This window comes from Lepidochelys kempii, chromosome 13, assembly GCF_965140265.1.
Source record: "Lepidochelys kempii isolate rLepKem1 chromosome 13, rLepKem1.hap2, whole genome shotgun sequence".
NCBI classification, from domain to species: domain Eukaryota; kingdom Metazoa; phylum Chordata; order Testudines; family Cheloniidae; genus Lepidochelys; species Lepidochelys kempii.
Genome location: NC_133268.1, coordinates 25,802,751 through 25,828,160, shown reverse-complemented (window position 1 = coordinate 25,828,160; position 25,410 = coordinate 25,802,751). Strand labels below are relative to the sequence as shown.

The window sequence follows — 25,410 nt, the reverse complement described above, 5'->3', positions numbered from 1 at the left end:
TGCTGTACAAAACTGCCTACATTACAGGAGTAAAAGTTAATTACAGAATAAAGACAAGTAAACAAATTTTGAGGCATACAGAAGAAAAATACACTTGACACACCTGGATGTTGCACATTTTGACTTGTTTGTAGCTGAGGGGCTCCACTGCTCACAGGTGTACCGGGTACTGTTGAAGGCACCTGACTTTGCATGAAGTTTTGATTAGTTTGCCCTCCAGGGAAGCCAGGTGGGAGGCGCTTGGGCATTCCTTAATACAAAACATTTATTTATTAGTTTCTGTAATTTGGTTACACGAGCGCAGACTGACAGAGTAGCTCTTCCCATCAAGTTAGCAAGGACAGGTATCAACAATCAGGAACCAATGAAAATCAAAATATTCTAGCAGCTCAGTTCTTGCCCATCTTCAGTTTAGGAATTTCCAAAAAGGCAATGTAATTTAAGATTAAACAGGAAACTATAGCAACTTTGAGTTACTGGAAAAAAAGATGTTTGTGCTGGTGTACTTATAACCTTGAGCACAGTTTATAACAGCTGTCCGCTTTAACAAACCTGGGTAAGAAGCTACTGTGTCTTGAATCAAGTTGTGATTACCTACATTGTATTTCCTACGTACACCATTATTCATTCACAAAGGGCAGATTTTCTAAAAACTGAAAACAAAGTATGATGCTTTACAGTACTCTTATCTCCTTATTTTTTATTGAATCTTTTCCTTCCTAATCACGCCCGGTATACAGTCAACATACACATTGAGTGTGTGGCAATTTCTTGTGTTCTTTAGCATTGATTATGAACTCCTGGGGGCAGAAACTTTGTCTGTTTACAAGGCCCCATGCACACACCTTTTGTCACTATTTGTGTGTGTTTGGAGGGAGGGGTAGTTTTGGGGGTTTTTTTTAATCGCAACTTCTAGCCCAGGGGTGGGCAAACTTTTTGGCCTATGGGCCACATCAGGTTTCCAAAATTGTATAGAGGGCCAGTTAGGGGAGGCTGTGCCTCCCCAAACAACCAGGCGTGGCCCAGCCCTCACCCCCTATCCGACACCCCCCCCCGCGTCTCGCCCCCTGGTGGCCCCCCAGGACTCCTGCCCCATCCACAAACTCCCGTGCCCTGTCCCCTGACCGTCCCGGGACCCCCCACCCCTGACTGCCCCCTGCCACCCCATCCAACCCCTCCTCTCATTCCTGACTGCCCGCAGGGACCCCTGCCCCCGTTCAACCCCCCTGCTCCTGGCCCTCTGACCGCCCCAATCCCTATCCACGCCCCCGCCCCCTGACCACCACTTCCAACTCCCCCACCCTCTATCCAACTGGTGGCTGGCAGCGCTGCAGCCGCACCGCCCAAGCACCAGGACAGGCAGCTGCGCTGCCCGGCTGGAGCCTGCCACGCCACCGCGCGGCACAGAGCACCGGGTCAGGCCGCGGCTCTGCAGCTGTGCTGCTGCCCAGAGCATTGTGCCGGTGGCGTAGTGGCTGAGGCTGTGGCTGCGGGGGAGGGGGAACAGCAGGTGAGGGGCTGGGGGCTAGCCTCCCGAGCCAGGAGCCGGGCAGGAGGGTCCCGCGGGCCAAATGTGGCCTGCAGGCCATCATTTGCCCACCTCTATTCTAGCCTCAGAAGAAGATGGAATTTAGCAGTCACTGCTTTCCATTTATCCCTATATATCAAAATAAGCACAATCTAATAAAAAGACTCAGGGATAGATTTAACTCAGATGTTGACAATTGCTTGGTCTTCCATCTCTATATTAAACATATTATTTTAACAATTTTTTCCTCACATTGATCAGGCTACATTTGTCTTCCTTCATACAACAAAACATATACACAAAATAAAGACGTCTACTTTATTTACAGGTTATTTTTCAGGTTGGTAACTCTGCTTGGTTACACTTAACCTTTAAACTGTGAGAATGAGTGAGTTCTACTAATTGTAGGTTTCAGAGGAACAGCCGTGTTAGTCTGTATTCGCAAAAAGAAAAGGAGGACTTGTGGCACCTTAGAGACTAACCAATTTATTTGAGCATGAGCTTTCGTGAGCTACAGCTCACTTCATCAGATGTTTACCGTGGAAACTGCAGCAGACTTTATATACACACAGAAATCATGAAGGTATTGTTTCATGATTTCTGTGTGTATATAAAGTCTGCTGCAGTTTCCACGGTAAACATCTGATGAAGTGAGCTGTAGCTCACGAAAGCTCATGCTCAAATAAATTGGTTAGTCTCTAAGGTGCCACAAGTCCTCCTTTTCTTCTTTCTACTAATTGTAGTCATGATCTAAACCCAGTGTAAGGGGTAGTGCAGCATTGTGCTGCCCCTGGAGTAACCCAGGAGGGCAACTGTAATTCACAAGTCACAATCTTCTTCCTGTTTTCCCTGCTACTCCAAGAGGGAGTAACTGTGCAGAATCTATACCTGGCATAGCACACATTCGCTGGTATGCCAGCACAGCTATGCCAGTTGGTATATTGGGGTAATAGAGCCAAGGCTCTACCTAGTCCCTGCCCCATTTTCACCCACCTTAGCGAGGGGTGGTGTAAACGACTCTGCAGGGCCCACTTCCTCCTCTTGCACATCCTGTGTTGTGGGTAGCTGGCACACAGGGCATAAGGAGGAGCCTTGCACCTACTTAAGCCTCTGTACCATTGAGCTAGCAAGCCACAATTTGACACTCTGGCCCCACTGAGTTCCTTGTAAATTAACAACATTCTAGCACATTTAAATAAATCACTGGGACATATATAAACTTATAAGTCAATCATTAATATTTCATGACATCAAGATTACTGGTCAAGTCTGAGACCTAGCTGCAAATCTTGAACAGACACTCTTTGAAATAAACTATGGAAGGACTGTCAACTCCTAGTAATTTAGCAGGAGTGAAAGTTCAACCACTCAGAACTCAAACACAGAAAAGTAAAATCTTAAATAATTTTGCTATATATTAAATCTAACCTACAGTTTTTACTATGCTAAATTAAGTAAGCATTGAATAAAATATATGCATATATTTGAATTATTTATAAAGCAACATAGATGTATATGGTGCTATGTAAACAATGACAGATCCCTACCCCCACCCCCACCCCGATGTGCTTACAATTTAATTCAGACGTAATGCAGCAAGGGATAACTATGAACAAAGGAAAGAGATAAGAAGCAAGATCCTCAGCAGGTGTAAGTCAGCGTGGCTCCACTGAAATCAATAGAACTATGTCAATTTAAACCAGGTGAGAATACAGTAACCCATGTCCTCACCGTGGACAATAAGAAAATCTGGAAATAAGTTCAAATTATATTAATATCTTGCTAGTTGGTTGTGTCTTTATGTGAGATGTTTAAATAGTTATTAGAAAGAGTAGGATTTTGTGTTTTTATTAAGTTAACATATTAAGAATTAAGGGGAAATATTTGACAAGATTATAGGAGTAGAGGTCAAGGTTAAGACTACCTATCTGGAAATAGTGAATCCTGATGAGGAATGAGGAGACGACAGTGGCTATTCTAGGTAAAAGGGGATCTGGCATCAGAAAGGGTAAAGAATTGCCTGTGGGTGTTGGAGATGAGGGAAGTTGCAAGACACAGGCCCATGAACAAGAGCATGAAGAATTTGAATCTGACACAGAAGGAAATCAGACACAAAGTGCAAAGACTAAACAGATGAGAGATTTGGTTGGAGCAAGAGGCATGGAACAGCCTATTGGATAGACTTGAGGTGTACGATATGAGAACCTGGGAAGCCACAGTGGATGGTGCATTAGGCAAGGAAAGAGATTACTAGAGTATTGACAAAAGTTTTAGCAGTAGGGATGGAGTTAGATGGATGTTTTTGGAAATAAAAAAACGCAGCAGGATTTAGCAACAACTTGAATGTTGAGGAGAACAGACATGATGAACTGAATGCTGCCATTCAGGGAAATGCTGAAGGAATGTTCAGAGAAAGTATGAGATCCAGTCTAGCACAAAAACTACAAACGCCTAAAGAGTAGAAAAAGTCTAGGAGGAGGCTCTTGAAGGCAACAGACAGGTGGAAGACAACAAGAAAAGGGATGTGGGATCTGGCCAAAAACAGGTCCTTAGTGCCTGTAGTTAAAGTAGTGTCTGGAGTGATGCAGTAGAAGCAGAGGACCAAGAAGAGAGCTAAAGAGGAGAAAACTGAGGAAGCATGAGTAGACAAAAGAGAAGGAAGAAGATAGTGAGGGAGGTGACGTCAAAGGAGGTGTGAATTTTAGAAAAGAATACAGTAGCATACCTTGAAGGCAGAGAGAAAAGAGTGCAAATGTTAGGAAGGGGATGACATGGAGCAAAACAAGTGAGGAGAGAGTCATGGGGATACATCAGCAGTTTGAAAGGGGAAAGCTGAGACAAGTTATGTACTTATTCAATGGAAAGGGTTTTTAAACTACCTTTTTTAAAGTAACAGTCTGGATATAAGAAGAAAAGGAGTACTTGTGGCACCTTAGAGACTAACCAATTTATTAGAGCATAAGCTTTCGTGAGCTACAGCTCGCTGTAGCTCACGAAAGCTTATGCTCTAATAAATTGGTTAGTCTCTAAGGTGCCACAAGTACTCCTTTTCTTTTTGCGAATACAGACTAACACGGCTGTTACTCTGAAGTCTGGATATAAGTTCTAGCTGTCTTTTTATAATGTAACTTTTATTTTTGATGACAGAAAGGTCTGATTTTCTTACCTCCTAAGCCAGGATGTAAACCTTGTGGACCTTGGTTTTGCTGCTGCATCACCATGAAGTTGGGGGGTACATTCCCCTGTTGCACCATAGGATTACGACCAGGAGAACTGACAGGCTGTTGAAATCCCTGGGGAAGTGCATTATTCTGAGGAGGCCTTGGTCCCATCTGCTGCTGTGTTTGGTTAACTGTTGGAGAAGATGCAGGAGATCCCTGCTGGAAGGAGGAGGGAGAAGAAGCAGGAGATTTGCTGGTCAGGTGGGGTTGCTGTAGTGGTGTAGGAACCCGTGAGGGCCCTCCCTGGAGATTTTTCATCTGCGGAGCAGTAAATTGACCAGGGTTGTTCATTTGAGAAAAGTTTGGATGAGCCTGAGAGGCTTGCTGGCTTCCAAAAGGGTATGGAGGTGGAGGGTGGGAGGGAGTCTGGACTGTTGCTAAAGATGGCCTTGCTTGGAGTTGTTGCTGCATTTGTCCAGGCAATGGGGCCTTTTTCCATCCCTGGTTTACTGTCAAAGTACCCATTGTTCCTTGGCTTGGTGGAGGTTGAAGTGCTCCTGAAGGCAGCTGGTTCCAACCAGGAGGAACTGGAACCTGAGCTGGGGTAGTAAATGAAGGTCGAATACCCTGTTGTGGCTGCTGATGTTGCTGGGGGGGACGTGGCTGCAGCTGTGGCTGTTGCTGCAGTTGTTGAAAGTTAGCTGGGTTCATTTGTCTGTTTACAGGAACTGATTGCATTGAATGGATCTGAGGTGCTAAAGAGCCAGATGGATGATTTTGCTGCTGGATAGTTAGTCCAGACAAGAGTGGATCCATTGAATCTATTAAAATAGCAAACAAATGTGACAATAAATAATACACTGCAGCCAAAGATAGAAAACAAGAAAGAGTAAGTTACTTGCTTGCGTTTGTTTTCTCCTCTGAACTTGAAATCCAATAAAAATTCACATTCCAGCATTCCAATTTTCCGATGTAGACAATAATTAGTACACTAAAAGAAGCCAGAATTTCTGGCAACCTTAAGAATCTAATCATAAGCATTGTGAAAGGTATAAATACAGTACTGTGGTCTCCAAGAACCTATTCTTATATAAGACATATATATTTACTGGGACCAAAAAACCTCCCAACTCTGAAGTGAAGATGAAATAACAAGAAATTATGAAGGTAGTGTAATTAGATAACATTTCCAGAGAAGTAGTTAATATTTTCTGTAAAGAAAAATGATAATGTTTTGCTTTTGCTTTGTGCCTTACATCAAAAGGATTTTAGAAGCACTTTACAAAACTGGACAAGAATACTGACTATTTTAAAAAGGGGCAAGTCACTTAACCTTTCTGTGCCTCAATAGTCCAAAACTCACACAACTTGCAGTGGCAAAACTAGGCAGAGAAAATCAGGCCTTCAACTTCCAGTCGACTTGTATTGAAAAATTGTACTTCCCAAAGAGGCGTATTTGCTTCTCATTTTTGCCTCAACCTACACATCCTTTTCCTAGCCCTACCTACCATAGTATTCATGATCGTTAATTTATTATAGATTCATATATAATTATATCGAAATGTAAGCTCCCCAAAGTGATAAGGTCCCCATGCTGAGAAGTGCCACACCCACCAATGGCAGTGTATAAAATAAGAATTCTAATGCAAAAGGCCAAGGAAAGGAGACTCTAGTAGGAGCTGCACCTCTGGGGGGTTGGGGGTGGGGGGGAAGAAGGGAAATCAGGCCACTTATTTAGGTGCCTAAATATCTTATTTAGATAGTAGCAAAGCTGAAAATATATTAGATGTTTCCAAACATAACATCCCTATCCTAAAGAGTCTAAAAAGACAAAGGTAGACAGATCCACATCACAAAAATGCCATCACCTTAGCTGGTAGTCTCAGTAATGAGACTAACAGTACGTCTATACAAAAAAAAAAAAAAAACAAACACAAACACCCAAAAAAGAAAACACCATGGCATCAAGTCTCAGAACCTGAAGTCTACAGACTTGGGTTTGTGGGGCTCAGGCTATAGTGCTAAAAATAGCCGTGTGGATGTTCTGAGGCGGGTGGGTCTCATAGCCCCATCAGGAACATCAACATGGCGATTTTCAGAGCTGCAGTGCAAGCCCAAGTTTGTAGACCTGGGCGACACACCCTGGCATCCCAATATTCACCACAATCATTTAATTAGGATATGTTTTATACAAAGTGTGCCTTGTGAGGTATCATGCTAGAAGTCTTGATTTGTTAGACATTAATATCTCGTTGGATTGTATGTGCTATCGTCATATGTGAAGTTATGAACGTGTTACTGAAACATGTTGTAAGACTGAAAACACCCACAAGCAGCCTTTTGGGTACAACAGTAAAAAAGACCAAACAATCCTAAAAGCTTATTGAGGAAATGCAAACAAGCACAAGGATTACCCCAGGAACTGTGTACAATAGAAACCTCTCAGAAACAGCACTACAGAATGGGAACTGTTTGACCCAGGTCACAGCAAAAGAGCTTTCCAGCAAGTGGAAAGAAGATACAAAAGGGGGACAATGACATCATGATAAGACCTCACTCTCCCTACAAAAACACACTTGGAAACACCTGAGGGGCAAGGATTGAACTGTTGCAAGTGATGATCCCAGGCTAGAGGAATTTTTAGCTTGTGTATGAAAACCTGGGAAAGCCAAGCTGCAAAGCCAAGGCAGCTTGTGCCTTAAGAATCTGCCAGCCTGTTTAGGGTGAGAATTTGCTAATTCATATCCTACCTGTCTACTGTGTTAAACTCAATTTGCGGTTTTGTTTATTTACTAAGGTAATCTGCCTTGATCACTTATAATCACTTAAAATCTATCTTTTGTAGTTAATAAACTTGTTTTTGTTTTGTCTAAAACCAGTGTGTGAGGAAATTATACCTTGGGGCAGAAAGCTGTTGCATATCTCTCTCCACATTGAGGGAGGGGGGTGAATTTTAGGAGCTTACGCTGTACAGTTTCCTGTGCAGTGCAAGACGGTACAACTTGGGGTTTACATTCAAGAGGGGCATGTCCTAACAACTGGGAGGTGCCTTAGCTGAGCCTTCCCAGGCAGAGCTGATCTCAGCATTTGTGTGAGAAGCTGCAGGGGGTGTGTCCCTATCTGTGTGTATGCTGGTGAAAGAGAAGAGCGTGGCAACTTATCACAGCACCACAGTGTGAAAGGAAGCCCAGGCTGGTGGGTCAGGCGGGCTCAGTGGTACCCCGGTTCCAAGTGGCACCCTGTTATACTGGGCTCTGGGATGCGCTGCCGCTGGTGTGTTTTTGCAGTGTAGATATACCCTAAGAATTGACAGCACACAAAAACTATATTATTCTCTGACCCTGAGTGGTGATCCCTCCAGGCAGAGAGGAGGAACAACAGTGTGGGGAAGCTTTCCTTTCCAGATGCAACTAAAAATATTTTAACAGTACTACAGTAAGAAACAATTCTGACAATGGTCATCAAGATTTCTGTTACTAAAGGTTTTTCTAATGTTTAAAACCTGTAGAAGAAACCTTTCCAGGTAATGACAATACTTTCTTCCAGTGAAGAAATCATTCAAGGAGGGGTGTCTGTTAGAAAAGTAGGGGGACAGCCCTGGACAAAATGTTGGTGATATCCTTCAGAGTGTACTCATGTCCCTGTATGCTGAAGGAAAAAGAAGTCAGAAGTACTTTGCGGTAAAAAACTGTCAATAACAATAGTTGTATGTAGTGTTGTTGTAATCTCTTTTATTCAACCAACTTCTGTTGGTGAGAGGGACTAGGTTTTGAGCTTACCAAGAGCTGAAGAAGGGCTCTGTAAGCTGTGTGTAACTTTGAAAGCTTGTCTCTCTCACCAACAGAAGTTGGTCCAATAAAAGATATCGCCTCCCCCTCCTTGTCTCTGTAACAGCGATAGTGACAGACAAATGCTATTGCTGTTCATGTTCTTTTTTACCTGACTGTGAAGCAGGTCGAGGTGTCCTGGGCTGCAGCTCTGCATTAGCTCCACTTGCCATCATAGAAGAGGAAACATTTCCACTCTGGGACATCATAACAGTTGCAGGGTTGTTCATTCTTATTAACCCTAGAAAATTAAAAATCATTATTTGTTAGATCTTAGATGCAGTTGGTCATATTACTGTACCTACAATGGATAACACTGGTTTCAAAACAAAAACAGTTAGAATAGCATTATCAATTTTTCATTAAACAAAACATTTCTTTAAACGTAAAGAATTCTTCCCCAAGAAAAGACTCAAATTGAACTTACTTAATGAAAACTCCACTCATTTTAGTCAGCTTATCAGTCTGAAAGTTTGCGAAGTATGAAAATTCTCACTAGTAATAAAAGGAGGTATTTATACAAAGAATATTTCGAAATACTATTGGAATTTCTGAACCTACCACTGGTGGCATCTACTGTGCTAAAAAAAAAAAAGTGATATCTGACTCAATGGCAATATGAAAGCTTCACATGAGAAACTGAAAAATGTGCTTAGCTACCAGAGCAGAGGTGGGCAAACTACGGCCCGCAGGACCCTCCTGCCCAGCCCCTGAGCTCCTGGCCCAAGAGGCTAGCCCCCGGCCCCTCCCCAGCAGCCTCAGCTAACTGCACCGCCGGCGCAATGCTCTGGGCGGCAGGGCTGCAAAGCCGCAGCTGCCTGTCCTGGTGCTCTGGGTGGTGCATCTGTAGAGCCGCCAGCCACCGGTGCTCCAGGCAGCGCGGTAAGCGGGCAGAAGGCAGGGAGCACGGATGATTGGATAGAGGGCAAGGGAGTTCAGGGAGGGTGGTCAGGTGGTGGGGGTGTGGATAGGGGTCAGTGCGGTCAGAGGGCGGGGAACAGAGGGGTTGAATGGGGACAGGGGTCAGAGGGCAGTCAGGAAGGAGAAGGGGGGGTTGGATGGGGTGGCGGGGGGCAGTCAGGGGCAGGGATCTGGGGACAGTCAGGGCACAGGGAGAAGGGGTGGTTGGATGGAACAGGAGTCCCAGGGGGACAGTCAGAATGAGAGGAGGGGTTGGATGGGGCGGCGGGGAGCAGTCAGGGGCAGGGGTTCCGGGGGTGGTCAGGGGACGGGGAAGGGCGGGGTCGGATAGGGGGTGGTGGCCAGCCCACACCTGGCTGTTTGGGGAGGCTCAGCCTCCCCTAACCAGCCGTCCATACAATTTCGGAAACGCGATGCAGCCCTCAGGCCAAAAAGTTTGCCCGCCCCTGTACCAGAGTGAGGAGCAGGATATAAAAATAGATTAGATGAACTAATATTTCTCTAGGATGGAAACTGGCATAAACTTTTGATTAATTTTTAAAGTGCTTTATGACTGTTAAGCTAATATTTTACTGGGATGGCAATTTAGTCTCTTACATGTGACTTCCATATTGACATTGATTTGCTTATCACTTTTTCCAGCAAGATGGTCACCTCCCTTAGTGTGTTCAGAAATACCAAAAGGCCATTCAAAGCATGTTTTCATGTGTCTAGATCTGTAAATAAAACAAAACATCTACAATGTAAATAAAACATTTAAGTTTAACTTATTGCTTTGGTACTGAATCAACAGGAAAAAAAAATCTGTAGCAGCCTAAATCTTACAGTGACTGAACTATTAACCAACAAAGCTATATATATTCCTCCTTTTATTTCTGGGGAGAAGCATTTCTTACCCTGAAAACTTCAGATTCTAGGGTAAACAGACAACTTTATTCCAAATGTATTCATTAGCTTCTCTCTTCAAAGAAAAATTAGCTTTAATTAAAGTAAAAATTTGAACTCAGAAGACCTTTGAAAAATGTGCAGCTGACGTTTTTGGTAATATTGAACCAAGTAATAATGTATAATGCACTTTACACATTCAAAAAGCTGTACAAACATTATCAAAATACACCTTGCAAAGTATTCATATGTATTTTCTTTATGTTACAGATGAGAGGCAAAAGAGGTAAAGTGACTTGCTCAAAGCCACACTCCAAATCAGTGGCAGAACCAAAATTAGAACTCAGGACCTGAGGATTACAAATTCTCATGTCATTCCTCCAGACTACATAGATTCCTCATTGACAGAATTATTATTTTAAAATCAGAATATGTTAATTCAAAGTGATTTCTTTCCTGAAGTCTTCAACCTCTCTGCAGAATGGATTTGTAGTGGGAATGGTAGATTCTTCCCTTTTCTTGTGTTAGGAAAAAATGGCCACAAGCATCATTGGCAGCCCTATCCTCCAAATAATAAAAAAGTCATAAAGTTCAAGGAAAAAAAGGGAATGGAGAACCAGTCTCACTTCCATGAGCCTGTGGCAAATATACTCTAGTTACAATAATGTACCTTTGATTTTTTTTTCTGTGCTACACAGAAGGTAAAAACAAAACAAAACACTTATCTAAGTGAACTTTTGGGAAAGTATTCTGAATCCCACACATACAAATCTAGCTCCTAATCCCATAAAGCTTTAACCATGTGCATAACTTTACACAAATGTAATCCCATTGACTTGAACAGGACTACTCACTTGTAAAAAGTTACACATATACTCTGGGCTCTAGAAAAGCATTAAGGAGATGGAGAGAAAAGGACCATATGAAGAGATATTTGGAGGAAAAAACTTCATGGTTTCACTCAGGCTGAGATTTTTCAAAAATGTCTACGGGAATTAGGCACCCAAATCTCTAACTTTCTATGCAAAGTACACTGAGACCTAGGAAATGAAGCTCAAAGATTTTCATAGTGGAAGTAATAGTCTATTTTACATTTTTTGTTAATTACAGTGATTTAACTACTCTTAAATTAACCAGAATTCCACCCACAATGTAAATTTCTTTTCCATTCATTCCAGTGGATAGCTACATTTCTCTTGTCCAAATCTACTGTACATTAGAATGTCAATGAAAGCTCCCTATTTGTTAATTTTTTAAAAAGTTGTATTAAATCCTATTTTAATTGTTTTAAAATTATTTACTTTGCTTTGTAATTCAATACAACTATTAGAATACTTTATTACAGAACGATTTTCCTTTAACTTATTCAGTAGTGTGACTTCCTGCAATTTATGAGTTATACTGGCATGATAGGATAATGGATGGCATATATGCAGTTTTTGTTTAAGCATACAACTTGGATGAGAAATAGTTCTCCATTACAACAGTGTTAATGTACAGGAAAACAGCCATACTAAAGCAGCAGTAAAACTGAATGAATAATGCAAAAATGTATTGTGGGAATCTGTGCTAATTTTCATATGAGTTCACTTTTCTGTGATCATTCACCTTTTGTATTCACTATCTGGACATTCAACTGAAATTTACTAGCATGGCTACTTGTGGGAAGTAACAACATACAAGTATTCACACACTGGATATTTTACATGGGATGGGACACTGACAGCAGGGAAACTGGTATGCATATTGCTTATTGGAGTTACAACTCTACTAGCAACTGTTGCTACAATCACGATAAGCTTAGTAATAAATGTAATAATGTGTAACACTAAATTTAACTTACCTTGGCCACTCTGAATGGGAAATCCTGTCTCCATTCGTATTGAATTGCCTGCTCCCATGGGCCCATTAATCCTGACATCTTGACTTCTATTTTGACCTAAAGCCAAGTTGATGGCACCTTCACCTGGAAGTAATACACAATCTATGAAGTTAAATTATATACATGGGGTGGGAGGACAAGGGAGAGGAAGGAACCAACCTACAAAGCAGCATTTAAAGATGGTGTCAAATTTTGAGCTACTTTGCACTTTGGAATATAGGGTGATTATGTAACACACACTACTCTTGCCCACTCCTCAAGTATGCAGTCAATATATTGAAAATTGAATTGTGGTCTTTAATAAGCGAAGAATGGAGCATCCTGAGGCAAAAAGACTGACAAGCTACATGCCCTGGGTTTGAACCTTGCATACTGTGCCCTGGGCTTGTTCTTGTAGGATCAGCCAGGAGTGCAACTCTAATTATGAAAGCCACTGATTTTAAGAGGAAAGCTTCATCTTAGACAACAGCATGAAAATATGCAATTTTTTTAAAAAAAGATAAGGGCTAATCTACATTAGAAGCACTACAGTGGCACCGATGCAACTGCGCCGCTGTACCACATCTGGGGAAGATGCTCTATGATGTCAGGAGAGAGCTCTCCCGTCAACATGATAAAACCACCTCTACAAGACGCAGTAGCTATATTAGTGGGAGAAGCTCTCCTGCCGACACAGCACTATCCACACCAGAGCTTAGGTTGGTGTAACTTACGTCGCTTATTCACACCCATGAGCAACATAAATTATACTGACATAAGCGGTTGTGTGTACAATCCCTCAGTAACATGTTGGTAATGACATTCAGAAACACCTTCTACAGAATTTCAAACTCAAGTAACTATTACATGTAAACTTACCCCTGAAGGAACAAACAAAGTAAGTGTTGTTTCAATACAGCTACAGAAAAATGGACTGCTTCAGAAAACAAAGGAAGACATTTCTCGAAACTAAAGTTTCAGAAGGTCTGTGAAGCCCATTCTCAAGCACAAAAATTGTTTATCAATATTGCAGTTTTAGCACAGCCACAATTTTAGCACCTCTTAACAAGAGATGTGACGTACCTTCAATCTGAACAGAGAGAATTCCCAAGTCACGGAGCTGCTGGTTGTTGCTCTGAGCCAGAATTCGCAGCCGCTCTGCAGCTTCACGGGGTATATTAAATGTAACACGTACACTGTTCCAGGGTTCTACCTTCTGCAATTTTAACTTGTTGGATTCTTAGTTAAAAGAAAAATAAAATGGAGTATTAAGTCATTTTTTAAACAAACAATGTAATAGCGTACCAGAACAAAGATGAAAACCGAGCTACCTATTTGGCTTTCAAGATTGTCAATGGTTATTCCAATATGTGGAGATGGGGAAGTTTTCTATACAGCTGTGTAATCATGCCAAACCATACCAGTTATTTTCCCAAAAAGTCAACTTCATAAAGAACCACAGAGATGAAAACCAGCACACCATGGCCAACATAGTAACTCAGAGAGGCTATCAGAAAATTAAAACTTTTTTTGTGTAGACTGGTTTGAAACGGTGTAACTATTCAAAATAAATGGCTATTCAGAGAAGCAGAGTTCCAGACTGAGTCAGTTTTTCATTCCTGTAATAGTCTTCACTATATATGTGGCTCTGAAACTTACCAGTAGCATCTATGAAGAATACACATCCTTAACTTCAACTAACTTGCTTAACCTCCTTTGGTATACTCAACTCATATTTAGACAGCATATACAACAAACATATGTAAAACCTACAAGTTTTTCAGAAAGCTAGCTACATTGAATCTATTCAGTCCCCTCTACGTAGATCATCAATTATTGGAAAAGTAATAGGTAGGAACCAGAATAGATAGGTGAAAGGCAAATCATCCTGGATACAGTTATTTAAGATATACTTATCCAAAGCATGTCACTATGCAATACATTAAAATCATCTACAAATTTTATTCCTAATATAGATGTACAGAGCTATAATTTTTAACTTGTTCAAGAAAGTCTCTTTACAATTTGGACCTATGGTTGCTGTTTCCCAATCACTTGATATTTCCCCTAGTGACAAAAGACTTACTAAATTTGTTAATTATTTATTCCTTAATATCATATCACTTGTGAATGTAATAATCCATCACTACCAAGTGCTTAGTGTCTCAGCCAAATGGTTAGTGTAACAGCAGAAAGACATCTCTATTGTACTGTTTATCCTCTTTCGTATCTGCAGACATTGCCTCAAGGGTAAATTATTTAATCCTCCCTTTCACATTGATGTAAAGAACTAATTCTTCTGCCATTTCCTTTTCTTTCATCAATAGCTCTTTATTGTTCTATCCTATCAAAAACCTTGTTGGATCTCACTTTATACTTCTAAAAAACATTTAAAAGATCTCATTACTGGTTTTAATATACCTAGTTATTAGTGATTCATTTTCCCTTCTTGCTTTTCAAATACTATTTATCTCAGGTTCTTACACATGTCTCACAAAGATGCAGTTTATTTCCCCTATACTTTCGGAGCTCTATTTTGTTCTAAAAATCAGCTTAAACAATTTGCCACTCGTTCACATTAATTTTAAAAGTTTTAGTTTCACACAGAACCATGCATTTTTAAAACCAATTCCTTCACTTCTTCTAAAGCACCTATTGCCATAGTTTATAATATATGCTATAATAGAGTGGGATTTGCTCAAATTAAATACAGATCCACTCTAGTTCTTAAAGGCAATGAAAAGACTCCCAATGTTGGATCATATTAAAGAAGTTCTGTATTAAAATCACAAATGTGTTTGATTCCCCATAGTTTAAATTCCAGGGTATTACTAATTAAGAGGTCTCCTGGTTTTTGGTACTGTTTCTCTCCCTCTATGTGTGAAACTTGCAAGCTGCTAATTGTGTTAGTACATTCTAAGACAGAGTCTGTTCTCAAAGCAAGTCTCTGTAACAACAACTACTCACACAGAGAGAGACTCAAAGCAATACTCTGTAACAACAGAAACAGCACCCAGAGACTCCCCACCCTTTTGTTGTATTCATCTCGCTTTGTTAACAATTGTGATTAAAATAGAGATAGAGGATGTATGTGGATGGATGCTTGGTGTGGATAATAACTGAATGACCAGGGAGGTGCCAGCCTAAGAATCCAGTGTCCATCGGCTGAAGAAGGCGTCAAGTGGAAATAACCAGGGGGCCCCCGGAGGGCAGACTGGAATCCACCCAACAGCCTCAAGAATGGGAGAACCAAAGAACAGGATAACATCTGGCAGCACAGAGCAGTCAGGAATGAGCCATCTGCTGATTGATTGAGCAACAGCACGATGAAGCAATTCCCATAGATTGGCACAGGAAGAAATTCCTATAAAAATGCACTCTAGAAAGTGAGAACTTTGGGGTCTGATTCTGCAAACCAACTTCCAGGAGCATCAGATGAGCAGCTGGCAAGGACCTGCTCCCTCCTCATGTCCAGGCCACTTGGCCAGTGGCTTGGCATGAGCAACTCTAAGGCTGGTAACTATGATAACAACCTTGCAGAACGTATGTGTGAGAATAAATATGAAATTGAATGGAATGTTATAGCTGTAACTAACTGCTTACTAGAATTCTTTCTGTATTCACAATAAATGTGGCATTTTGCCTTTTCCCCTTTAATAAGATCCTGCTGGTTTTTATTTTATTGGTAGAACACCAATTCCCACTGAAACTGATGGATCAGTTCCTGACTAAGGTACAGAAGGAGGAGATTAACGCGAGGTGAAAAGGATTTTTTGGGGGAGCACTCTAGAATTGGTAGATCAATTACATTATAATTACTAATGACCCTACACTGCGGAAAGAGGTCCAGGATAATGCAGGAAATATTTAAAACTCTGACCGATAGCGTAAATGGGCCAATATTCAAACACACAAAATTGACTAGATGGAATAGAGGGGTCGAATCTTAATTCAAACATGTGGAGCGAGAAAAAGAATCTTCCACAGAATCTGAGACAGATTTCTGAGAGTCTACCTCCCAGAGAATCCAAAGGGGTGTAGCACAAAAATATTCCATAGGGGAAATGCATTAAGGAGAAAGAGCCTCTTACAATAAAGCATGTCTTCATGGGGAAATTATACTGGTGTAAAAAAAGGTGTCATTTTAAACTGCTATACTTATATAGGTATAGCCTCCTTATTCAGTTTATCTTATGTTGCTTGGGAAGAGGTTTAAGCTAAACCAAAAAATCCACTTATATTGGAATAAGAACATCCACACAGGGGTTCATACCATTAAAAAACTTAAATTTCGTTTATAGCTTAATTTAATTATATGTGGTACAACTGGTAAAACTTTGTTTAGACAAACCCAAAAAAGAGTAAAATTCCTTACACAGATCTTTATTCTAGAGAACTAAAGTTCTCTAATAGCTGGAAAGAACCTTAAAAAGTCATAGTAAGCCTGGTATCTACAAAAAGTATGCAATAAAAACTATTTTATAAGACTATAAGAAATGACTGACAAAAATAGTGAAGATCCTGGGGAAAACCAGCACATATTATGGACCTCTTTGCTGGTATTAATAGCCACATTAAAGGGAAGCTGTAGGACGTTTTCAGCTGCATACACAATTCCAAGGTATCTCAGAAAATCTATGGGTGCAGACAGGACATGGGCCAAAATACTATAAAACAAAGATGTATGTAACTTTTGGTGAAAAGAGAGTTAAAAAGTTGACAGTAGGATAGGGGAATTCAATAAGTGGGAGGAAAAATGCTGAACTAATAATACAATCATAATGATATTAAGCAGCTAAAGAATTTCAGAACACGTTTTCACTCTATGCTGTCCAGAGGAAAAAGCACTGTAAACTTTTACAAAAAAAATAATCACAATAATTTATTACAGTCTAGAGCAGTGGTTCCCAAACTAGGGGGGGCCGCTTGTTCAAGGAAAGCCCCTGGCGGGCCGGGCCGGTTGTTTACCTGCCACGTCCACAGGTTCGGGCTATCGCGGCTCCCGCTGGCCACGATTTGCCGTTCTCAGCCAATGGGGGCTGTGGGGAAGCGGCACAGGCCGAGAAATGTGCTGGCCGCCCTTCCGGCAGCCCCCATTGGCCTGGAGCGGCGAACAGCGGCCAGTGGGACCTGCGATCAGCTGAACCTGCAGATGCGGCAAGTAAACAAACCAGCCCGGCCCGCCTGGGGCTTTCCCTGAACAAGCGGCGCCCCTAGTTTGGGAACCACTGGTCTAGAGTACCTTAATTTAGAATAGGATGTGCATGTGTGAGAGAGAGAAAAGGAAACAGAAGTTGAAAAGTGACAAGAAAATGGATTACCCATGTGTAAGAGACCAGGTACATTCTTCAATATGATATCCAGTTTCTGTTTAAAGTCTCTGTCATCTATATTTCCTTTAAAAGCGACAAAGATGGTGGAACCTTCACAAGTACCATCCTGTTTCAGGTCATCTTCTTCCAGTCTGGAGTCAAAATCCACCTCTAAGTCTTCCATAGTTGAGGAGAGCAAGGAAGTGTAGGTTTCTTTTAAGTTAGGTAGATCATCCAAAACCATGGCTATTTTCCAGCAATGCAAGCCAGTCAGACGTTAAGGAGATGCTTTGAAGGAAATAATAATAATAATGCATTGTAAAATAGGTACAACTGGGCAACTAAACCAAAACCATGATACATAATCTGAGCACTAGAAATTATTTTCTAGGGGAACAAGGACAGTAAAGTGCTATTGTGTTACATTTCTTACATGTGATCCCAGTGCAGATTATTCTAAGATACTGTGGTACAACAGTAACTGTCTGTTGGTCCAATAAAAGATATTCTTTCACCCTCCTGGTCTCTTCAAAAGAAAGCAGAACTGGAAGAGAGGGAGAAGGGCAGCAACCCTGAAGCTGCTCAGAAGACCACCAATGGCCTCCACTACAGCTGGAGATATCATTGCTACTCCACCATAGTGTCTTCACCACTACCACAACTCCACACACACCATTTTGAGCAACAGATGGTAGGATACAGGTAGCAGCAGTAAAACTAAGGCAGCATGCTTCCAATTTTTTTCCCTTCTCTCTCTAGCCACAAATATTTAAAGCGTTAAAGAGGAGACATGAATCAGGCAGGAAGAGTTATGGTAGACAGATAGAATGGTCCTTGCACTCTGATGTAACTTTTCTTAATTTTATGCAGCTATATATGTAGCACTAACAGTATGCTTTATAATTTTATATTGATATTGGCCCTCAAAAACTTCTATTATAGCTAATACCTGTAGTAAGATTTTCCTAAAGCATTACTAGAGGGGGACCAGCCAGTTTGATAAAGAAAACCAATACGGATTCAAATTTAGAGGCAACCATTGCAAGAGAGTTAGGTGTGAGTGTCAAGGTGGCCTTGTCAACAGATATTTTGAGCAGTTCAGGGCACCTTGGAGAAGACTAATTATAAAAATGAAAACAATAGATGCCAAATCAGAGAAGGCTACAGAACTCTTTGAAACCCTGGCTGCTAAAGTTACAAGAATACAGACAGAATAAAGGAGCCAACTTTTCCATTGCCACCATGGAAAGCACACAGAGGCTGCCAACAAGAAAATAAACAACTCACCAGGCGACCCAATATCAGGGGCTGCAAGACAAACAAGCTGATCTTGAAAATCGTAGCCATCGTAATATCAGGATTGTTGGTCTGCCAGAGAAAACTCAAGGGAGTTGGTTCACAGAATTCTTCAGAACTTGACTATAAGAAGTACTCAAGTTGACCTGTAAAGGTAACCAGTTAAAAATCAATTACACTCTCATCCCAGTACCAGAAAAGGGAGAGCACCTGGTATTGATCCCAAAGCACTACTTTGCAGACAAAATGCTTGTGGTTAGACACTGCCAGGAAATTGTAAAATTTAAAAACATTCCTTAAATAGTTAGTTAGTTCTCCAATATTTTTATATGGAGATAGAATGAAATGGCAAGTTTTTAACCAAGCCAAAGGCAATTCCAGGGTTTGAAAATGCAATAGGTACTCCTTTACCCAGGAGTCATAACAAAAGTCATAGCGAATGGAAGTCCACAATCACCATCTTACCCAACAAAGCTTACCCTTTGGCTAGCTATGCTGATCTATGAACAGATGAGACTTGAACCATCCTTCTTTACAAACTGCAATACACATATTTGGATTTGACAAAGATCTTCGGATTCCTGACAGACCTAGAATCTATTTGGGTCCTTAATGCTTGGTTCTTTCCACTTGGTTTTGCGTGGCTGACATTCTACTAATTCTTGTTTAATGTTCCTGATATTTTTATTTTATGCAATTTGTAGCTCCAGCAATAAACCCTACTAGGATACAGTTAGGTCACAACTGTAATGTAAGAGCTTGTCTAAATGGCAAGGTAAAGGGCATTAGAAGGGTGTGATTCGTAAATTGCTTTAATATGCTAAGCTCTGACTGTCCTGGGTAGACCGTGCTGGTGCAAACTAAAAGGTACCTAGAACACACCAGCAAGTTCTACATGGAGCAGTTATCACACAGCACATTACAGCACTTGACAAATCACACTCTTCTAATGTGCTTTGACCAGTTAAGAGGACCCAATTCCTGAAAGTCATTGTTAGCAACAGATGAAATTTCCTAACATAGACAGGATTGTAAGGAACACACCGTTTCAAGGTTAATACGATATTCAGAAGCTCCTATCAAAACCTTTATAGCTCAGAACTGCTGACTTCACGTCAGGATATACATCAGTTTTTGGTAGCAGTCCAGTCTCTTAGTCTGCATGAAAACTACAGGGCAGAGCTTAAAGGTCATTTGCGAAACGGGGGGGCGGGAGAAATGAGTTGACCCCTTTCTTAAAAGGAAAAGAAAAACCCACCACCATCTGGAAGAGCTTTTTTAAAAAAATAAGATGAGCTTAGACTTCTGTTGTATATATATTATGTATATATTTAAAATACACCCAAAAAGTATGCCAACAAACTATTAAGGCTGTAAAGTCCAGCACTCAGAAGTTAGGAATGCCAGAATTAAGACTGTACCTTAGTTCACGCCCCGTGTGTGGATACATTAAGATACAGTCGTTAATTACATAATTGCATACTAATTTTACTATAGGACCTCTGCCTCATTCAAGGCACAGGATTGATGGTGTTCAGTGAAACCTTGTTCTGAAAACAGAATGATGATCTCCTCATGGGCTTTTCCATGGTGCTCATCACTACAGTATCAGAATGCTTCACAAACACTAATGAATTTATTTTCACAACACCCTTGTGAAGTGAGTTAGCATATTACCATTTTACAGATAAGGAACTGAGGCACAGAGCGATTAATGTCATAATGTCAACTAATTTTGAGCGCTCAATTAGGATCCGATTTTTCGGAATACTCAGCATTATATATTGCCAAAGAACAGCTTCCATTGACTTCAGTTGCAGCTGAGTGTGCAAGTCAGGCACTCAGAAAATGAGGAATACACATGCAGTGCCCACTTGTGAAAAATCTGGTTTAACTGACTTACGTAGGAACTCTGGTAGAGGCAGGAATAGAATCCAGTTCTCTAAGGCAGCATTTAACTGCCAGAACCATGAGACCATTCTTTCTCTTCCTGCCATAGGCACCAACTCCATGGGTGCTCCGGGGCTGGAGCACCCACAGCGAAAAATTAGTGGGTATTCTGCACCCACTGGCAGCCAAGCTCCCCCCACTCACCCTGACCGCACCACGTCCCTACTCCTCTGCCTACCTCTCAGTGCTTCCTGCCTAGCTGCTGCCAAACAGCTGTTTGGCGGCATGCTGGGAGGGAGGAGGAGGATCAGGAACGTGGTGTGCTCAGGGGAGGAGAGGGGAAAGAGGCGGGGCCAGGACAGGGATTTGAGGAAGGTGTTGGACTAGGGGCAGGGCAGAAGTGGGAGGGGGCGGGGCCTCGTGGATGGGGTGGAGTGGGCGCAGGGCCAGGGGCTGATGGGAGTTGAGCACCCGCCAGCAGGAGCAGAAGTCAGCGCCTATGCTTCCTGCAGTCCCCTACTTAATTCGCTACACATCTTTCAGCTTCTGCAGCAAACAAAGCAGGAGGCCTAAAGACAACATCCTCTTTCCCTATAGAACCTTGATTCATCCCCAGGGCGGGCCCATCCTATGTACTGAATGAGGGAGGGGGCCTGCGCAAAATAGCATGCGATCATGTAATTAAAGACTTTATTATAATGCATACTCACAAGAGAACTGAATTAAGAATGCACAGGCAACTATAGGCCTACCATTTCTTAACTATGCAACCTTAATGTTATTTCAATATAGTTGTGTGTGTGATACAATATGCACACATATGCAGGTCTTGTTTATATTCCTCCTGGAAGACACTAGAGACAATCAAATGCCAAGGTCCAGTAGCATGACAACGCACATATTAAAAGGAGTGAGGAAACAAAACCTGGAACAATTAAGAGATTTTTAGTTACTGTTTAAAACTGTGGTTTTTGTTTTATTGTGTATTTTTGTTTTGTTTACACTTATTAAACTGACTAAATGCCTGAATAAACTTCTGGGGGAAAAGATCTCTAGAATTCAATACACCTGCCTTAAATTAAGACTTGAGAAAGCCCCACTATCCTTCTCTGCACCTTCAGCAGGAAAGTAATAAGAACATAAAAACTGCCATACTGGGTCAGATCAAAGGTCCATCCAGCCCAGTATCCTGTCTGCCGACAGTGGCCAATGCCAGGTGCCCCAGATGGAGTGAACCTAACAGGTAATGATCAAGTGATCTTTCTCCTGCCATCCATCTCCACCCTCTGACAAACAGAGGCTAGGGACACCATTCCCTACCCATCCTGGCTAATAGCCATTAATGGACTTAACCTCCATGAATTTATCTAGTTCTCTTTTAAACCCTGTTATAGTCCTAGCCTTCACAACCTCCTCACATAAGGAGTTCCACAGGTTGACTCTGCTGTGTGAAGAACTTTTATTTGTTTTAAAACTGCTGCCCATTAATTTCATTTGGTGGCCCTTTGTTCTTATATAATGGGAACAAGTAAATAACTTTTCCTTTTTCACTTTCTCCACACCACTCATGATTTTATATACCTCTATCATATCCCCCCTTAGTCTCCTCTTTTCCAAGATGAAAAGTCCGAGCCTCTTTAATCTCTCCTCATATAGAACCCGTTCCAAACCCCTAATCATTTTAGTTGCCCTTCTCTGAACCTTTTCTTATGCCAGTATATCTTTTTTGAGATGAGGAGAGCACATCTGTAAGCAATATTCAAGATGTGGGCGTACCATGGATTTATATAAGGGCAATAAGATATTCTCCACCTTATTCTCTATCCCTTTTTTAATGATTCCTAAAATCCTGTTTGCTTTTTTGACTGCCGCTGCACACTGCGTGGATGTATTCAGAGAACTATCCACGATGACTCCAAGATCTGTTTCCTGATTAGTTGTTGCCAAATTAGCCCCTCATATTGTATGTGTAGTTCAGGTTATTTTTTCCAATGTGCATTACTTTACATTTATTCACACTAAAATTCATTTGCCATTTTGTTGCCCAATCACTTAGTTTTGTGAGATCTTTTTGAAGTTCTTCACAATCTGCTTTGGTCTTAGCTATCTTGAGCAGTTTAGTATCATCTGCAAACTTTGCCACCTCACTGTTTACCCCTTTCTCCAGATCATTTATGGATAAGTTGAATAGGATTGATCCTAGGACTGACCCTTGGGGAACACCACTAGTTACCCCCAGTGATGAGCTGCCAAAATCTTAACAACCGGTTCCCAATAAAAAGTTCTGATTTAAGGGATGTGCCCCAGTATGTATTTTTTGTACCAATAGGGTTACCATACTTCCATATTTTCCCAGGAGGAATTTTTAAAATTTAAAAATTTAAGCGATTTAAGAACCAAAAAGCCTGACTTGTCCGGGAAAATACGGATGTATGTTAACCCTGCCTAAAGTACTTTTTTTAAAAAGATGGGCCTGAACTAGAAATGAGCTCCGTTTCACATGTGTGGGTCCCCGCCACTCCCTGGGGGTGTGCTAGGGTGACCAGATGTCCCGATTTTATAGGGACAATCCCGATTTTGGGGTCTTTTTCTTATATAGGCTCCTATTACCCCCCCACCCTCTGTCCTGATTTTTCACTGGTAAATATCTTGCGACGACGGCTACAGCAGGGCCATGCGAATGCCTCTTCTCACTTTTAGGTGACATTGTGAACAAGAAGCAGGCAATAACTTCATCTCCTGCTGTCTGGTCACCCTAGGATATGCACATGTGTGGGTCCCAGCTGCTCCCTGCCCCCCTCATTGAAGCAGGTGTGCAGGGTTACTGTCCTGGGAACTGCAGGGCACCAGTGGACATGGGGCCAGCTGCAGACAGGGGTGTGGGGCAGGGCTGGCTGTGGGCAGGAAAGGGGGTGCAGAGTTAGCTGGAGGCAGGGGGTGCAGGGCTGGCTGCGGGCAGGGCAGGGGGTGTAGAGCTGGCTGGAGACAGGAGGGTGTGGGGCTGGCTGCGGGCAGGGGCTGCAGGGGTGGCTGGAGACAGGGGCAGGCTGTGGGCAGGGGCGGCTGGAGACAGGGGCTGGCTGCAGGCAGGGGGTGCCTGGAGACAGGGCAAGGGGTGCGGGGGTGGCTGGAGGCAGGGACTGGCTGCGGGCAGAGTGGTGGGTACTCACAGGGAGAGCAGCAGGACACAGCCCAGGCCCAGCAGAGCAGCCGGGGACCCACCAGGCAGCAGCAGGAGCCCCAGGGCCAGGGGAGCAGCAGCAGCAACAGGGCTCGTGCCCAGGGCCAGGCGGCAGCCCACATGCCAGCACCCCTGGCAGCCGGAGGAGGAATTACATCACTTCCCAGCCAGAGCCCATCAAAGCCTCAGCGGCCCCTGCAGGGAAGCAGGTTAACAACCAGTTCCAAAACTGCTTCAAAATTTAACCACTGGTTCGCGCGAACCGGCTCCAGCTCACCACTGGTTACCCCTCTCCATTCTGAAAATTTACCATTTATTATTGGTCAGACACGATATTGCATGTATTTCTAAAGCTTTTTTTTTTTCCTCCCCAAAACAACTTTCAGGCCTTCTTAGTACTCATGAAGAATTAAATAAATAAAATAAAGGCAAAACCCAATATTCCTTCTTTGCAAATCTCTTTCAATAGGCAAACAGGAAGAGGCGTTGGAGGTAATTACAATGATGCAGCAAGCAAAGTGTGGTGGAGTTCAATCAATGTTCCACAACATACAGAACTCATTCCATTCTAAATAGCTGTTTAATCCTGTGATTTCTCTTTCAGTCTCTCCCATTATATCTGAAGCAGCAATCCTTCACAGACTGTGGGTCAAACAAACCCATGGCCCTTTTAAATTGTGATATTAGAATCTTCAGAAGAATGCTGCAGCTCAAATTGCAATACATCATCCTGATCTTAACATACCCAGATTTGACAGGATTTGTGAAAATTAGGGATGCCAAGCGATTAAAAAAATTAATCACAATTAACTGTGTGATTAAAAAGATTAAATGCACTGTTAAACATTAATAGAATGTCATTTATTTAAATATTTTTGGATGTTTTCTACATTTTCAATTATGTTGATTTAAATTACAACACAGAATACAAAGTATACAGCGCTCACTTTATATTTATTTCTGATTACAAATATTTGCACTGTAAAAAACAAAAATAGTATTTTTCAATTCACCTAAGTACTGTAGTGCAATTTATCATGAAAATTGAACTTACAAATGTAGAATTATGTACAAAAAATTACTATATTCAAAAATAAAACAATGCAAAACTTTAGAGCCTACAAGTCACTCAGTCCTATTTCTTGTTCAGCCAATCGCTCAGACAAACAAGTTTGTTTACATTTGCAGGAGATGATGTTATTGCCTGCTTCTTGTTCACAATGTCACCTAAAAGTGAGAAGAGGCATTCGCATGGCCCTGCTGTAGCCATCGTCGCAAGATATTTACATGCCAGATGCGCTAAAGATTCATATGTTCCTTCATGTTTCAACCACCATCCCAGAGAACATGCGTCCATGCGGATGACAGGTTCTGCTTGATAACAATCCAAAGCAGTGCAGACCGATGCATGTTCATTTTCATCATCTGAGCCAGATGCCACAAGCAGAAGGTTGATTTTCGTTTTTGGTGGTTTGGATTTTGTAGTTTCCGCATTGGAGTATTGCTCTTTTAAGACTTCTGAAAACAGGCTGCGCACCTCCTCCCTCA

The 25,410-nt window shown here is 41.8% G+C and overlaps 1 protein-coding gene across 7 annotated transcripts in view; it reads right to left on the bottom strand.

Annotated features, from left to right (window-relative positions):
* Positions 1-25,410, bottom strand: part of NCOA6 (nuclear receptor coactivator 6) — a 72,976-nt gene that overhangs the window by 35,376 nt on the left and 12,190 nt on the right. For 3 of the 7 annotated variants that reach the window (XM_073309857.1, XM_073309860.1, XM_073309858.1), the window contains 7 exons: positions 18,783-18,937; positions 17,505-17,783; positions 13,267-13,422; positions 12,166-12,288; positions 8,629-8,757; positions 4,695-5,510; positions 104-250 (listed from right to left, as the gene is read on the bottom strand). In XM_073309857.1, coding sequence (XP_073165958.1) covers positions 104-250; positions 4,695-5,510; positions 8,629-8,757; positions 12,166-12,288; positions 13,267-13,422; positions 17,505-17,739 — 1,606 coding nt within the window. In that variant the 5' untranslated portion in view covers positions 17,740-17,783; positions 18,783-18,937. Of the gene's footprint in view, positions 1-103; positions 251-4,694; positions 5,511-8,628; positions 8,758-10,034; positions 10,154-12,165; positions 12,289-13,266; positions 13,423-17,504; positions 17,784-18,782; positions 18,938-23,851; positions 24,040-25,410 lie in introns of those variants that run through there. The other 4 variants (XM_073309859.1, XM_073309862.1, XM_073309863.1 and 1 more) reach the window with 4 other exon arrangements.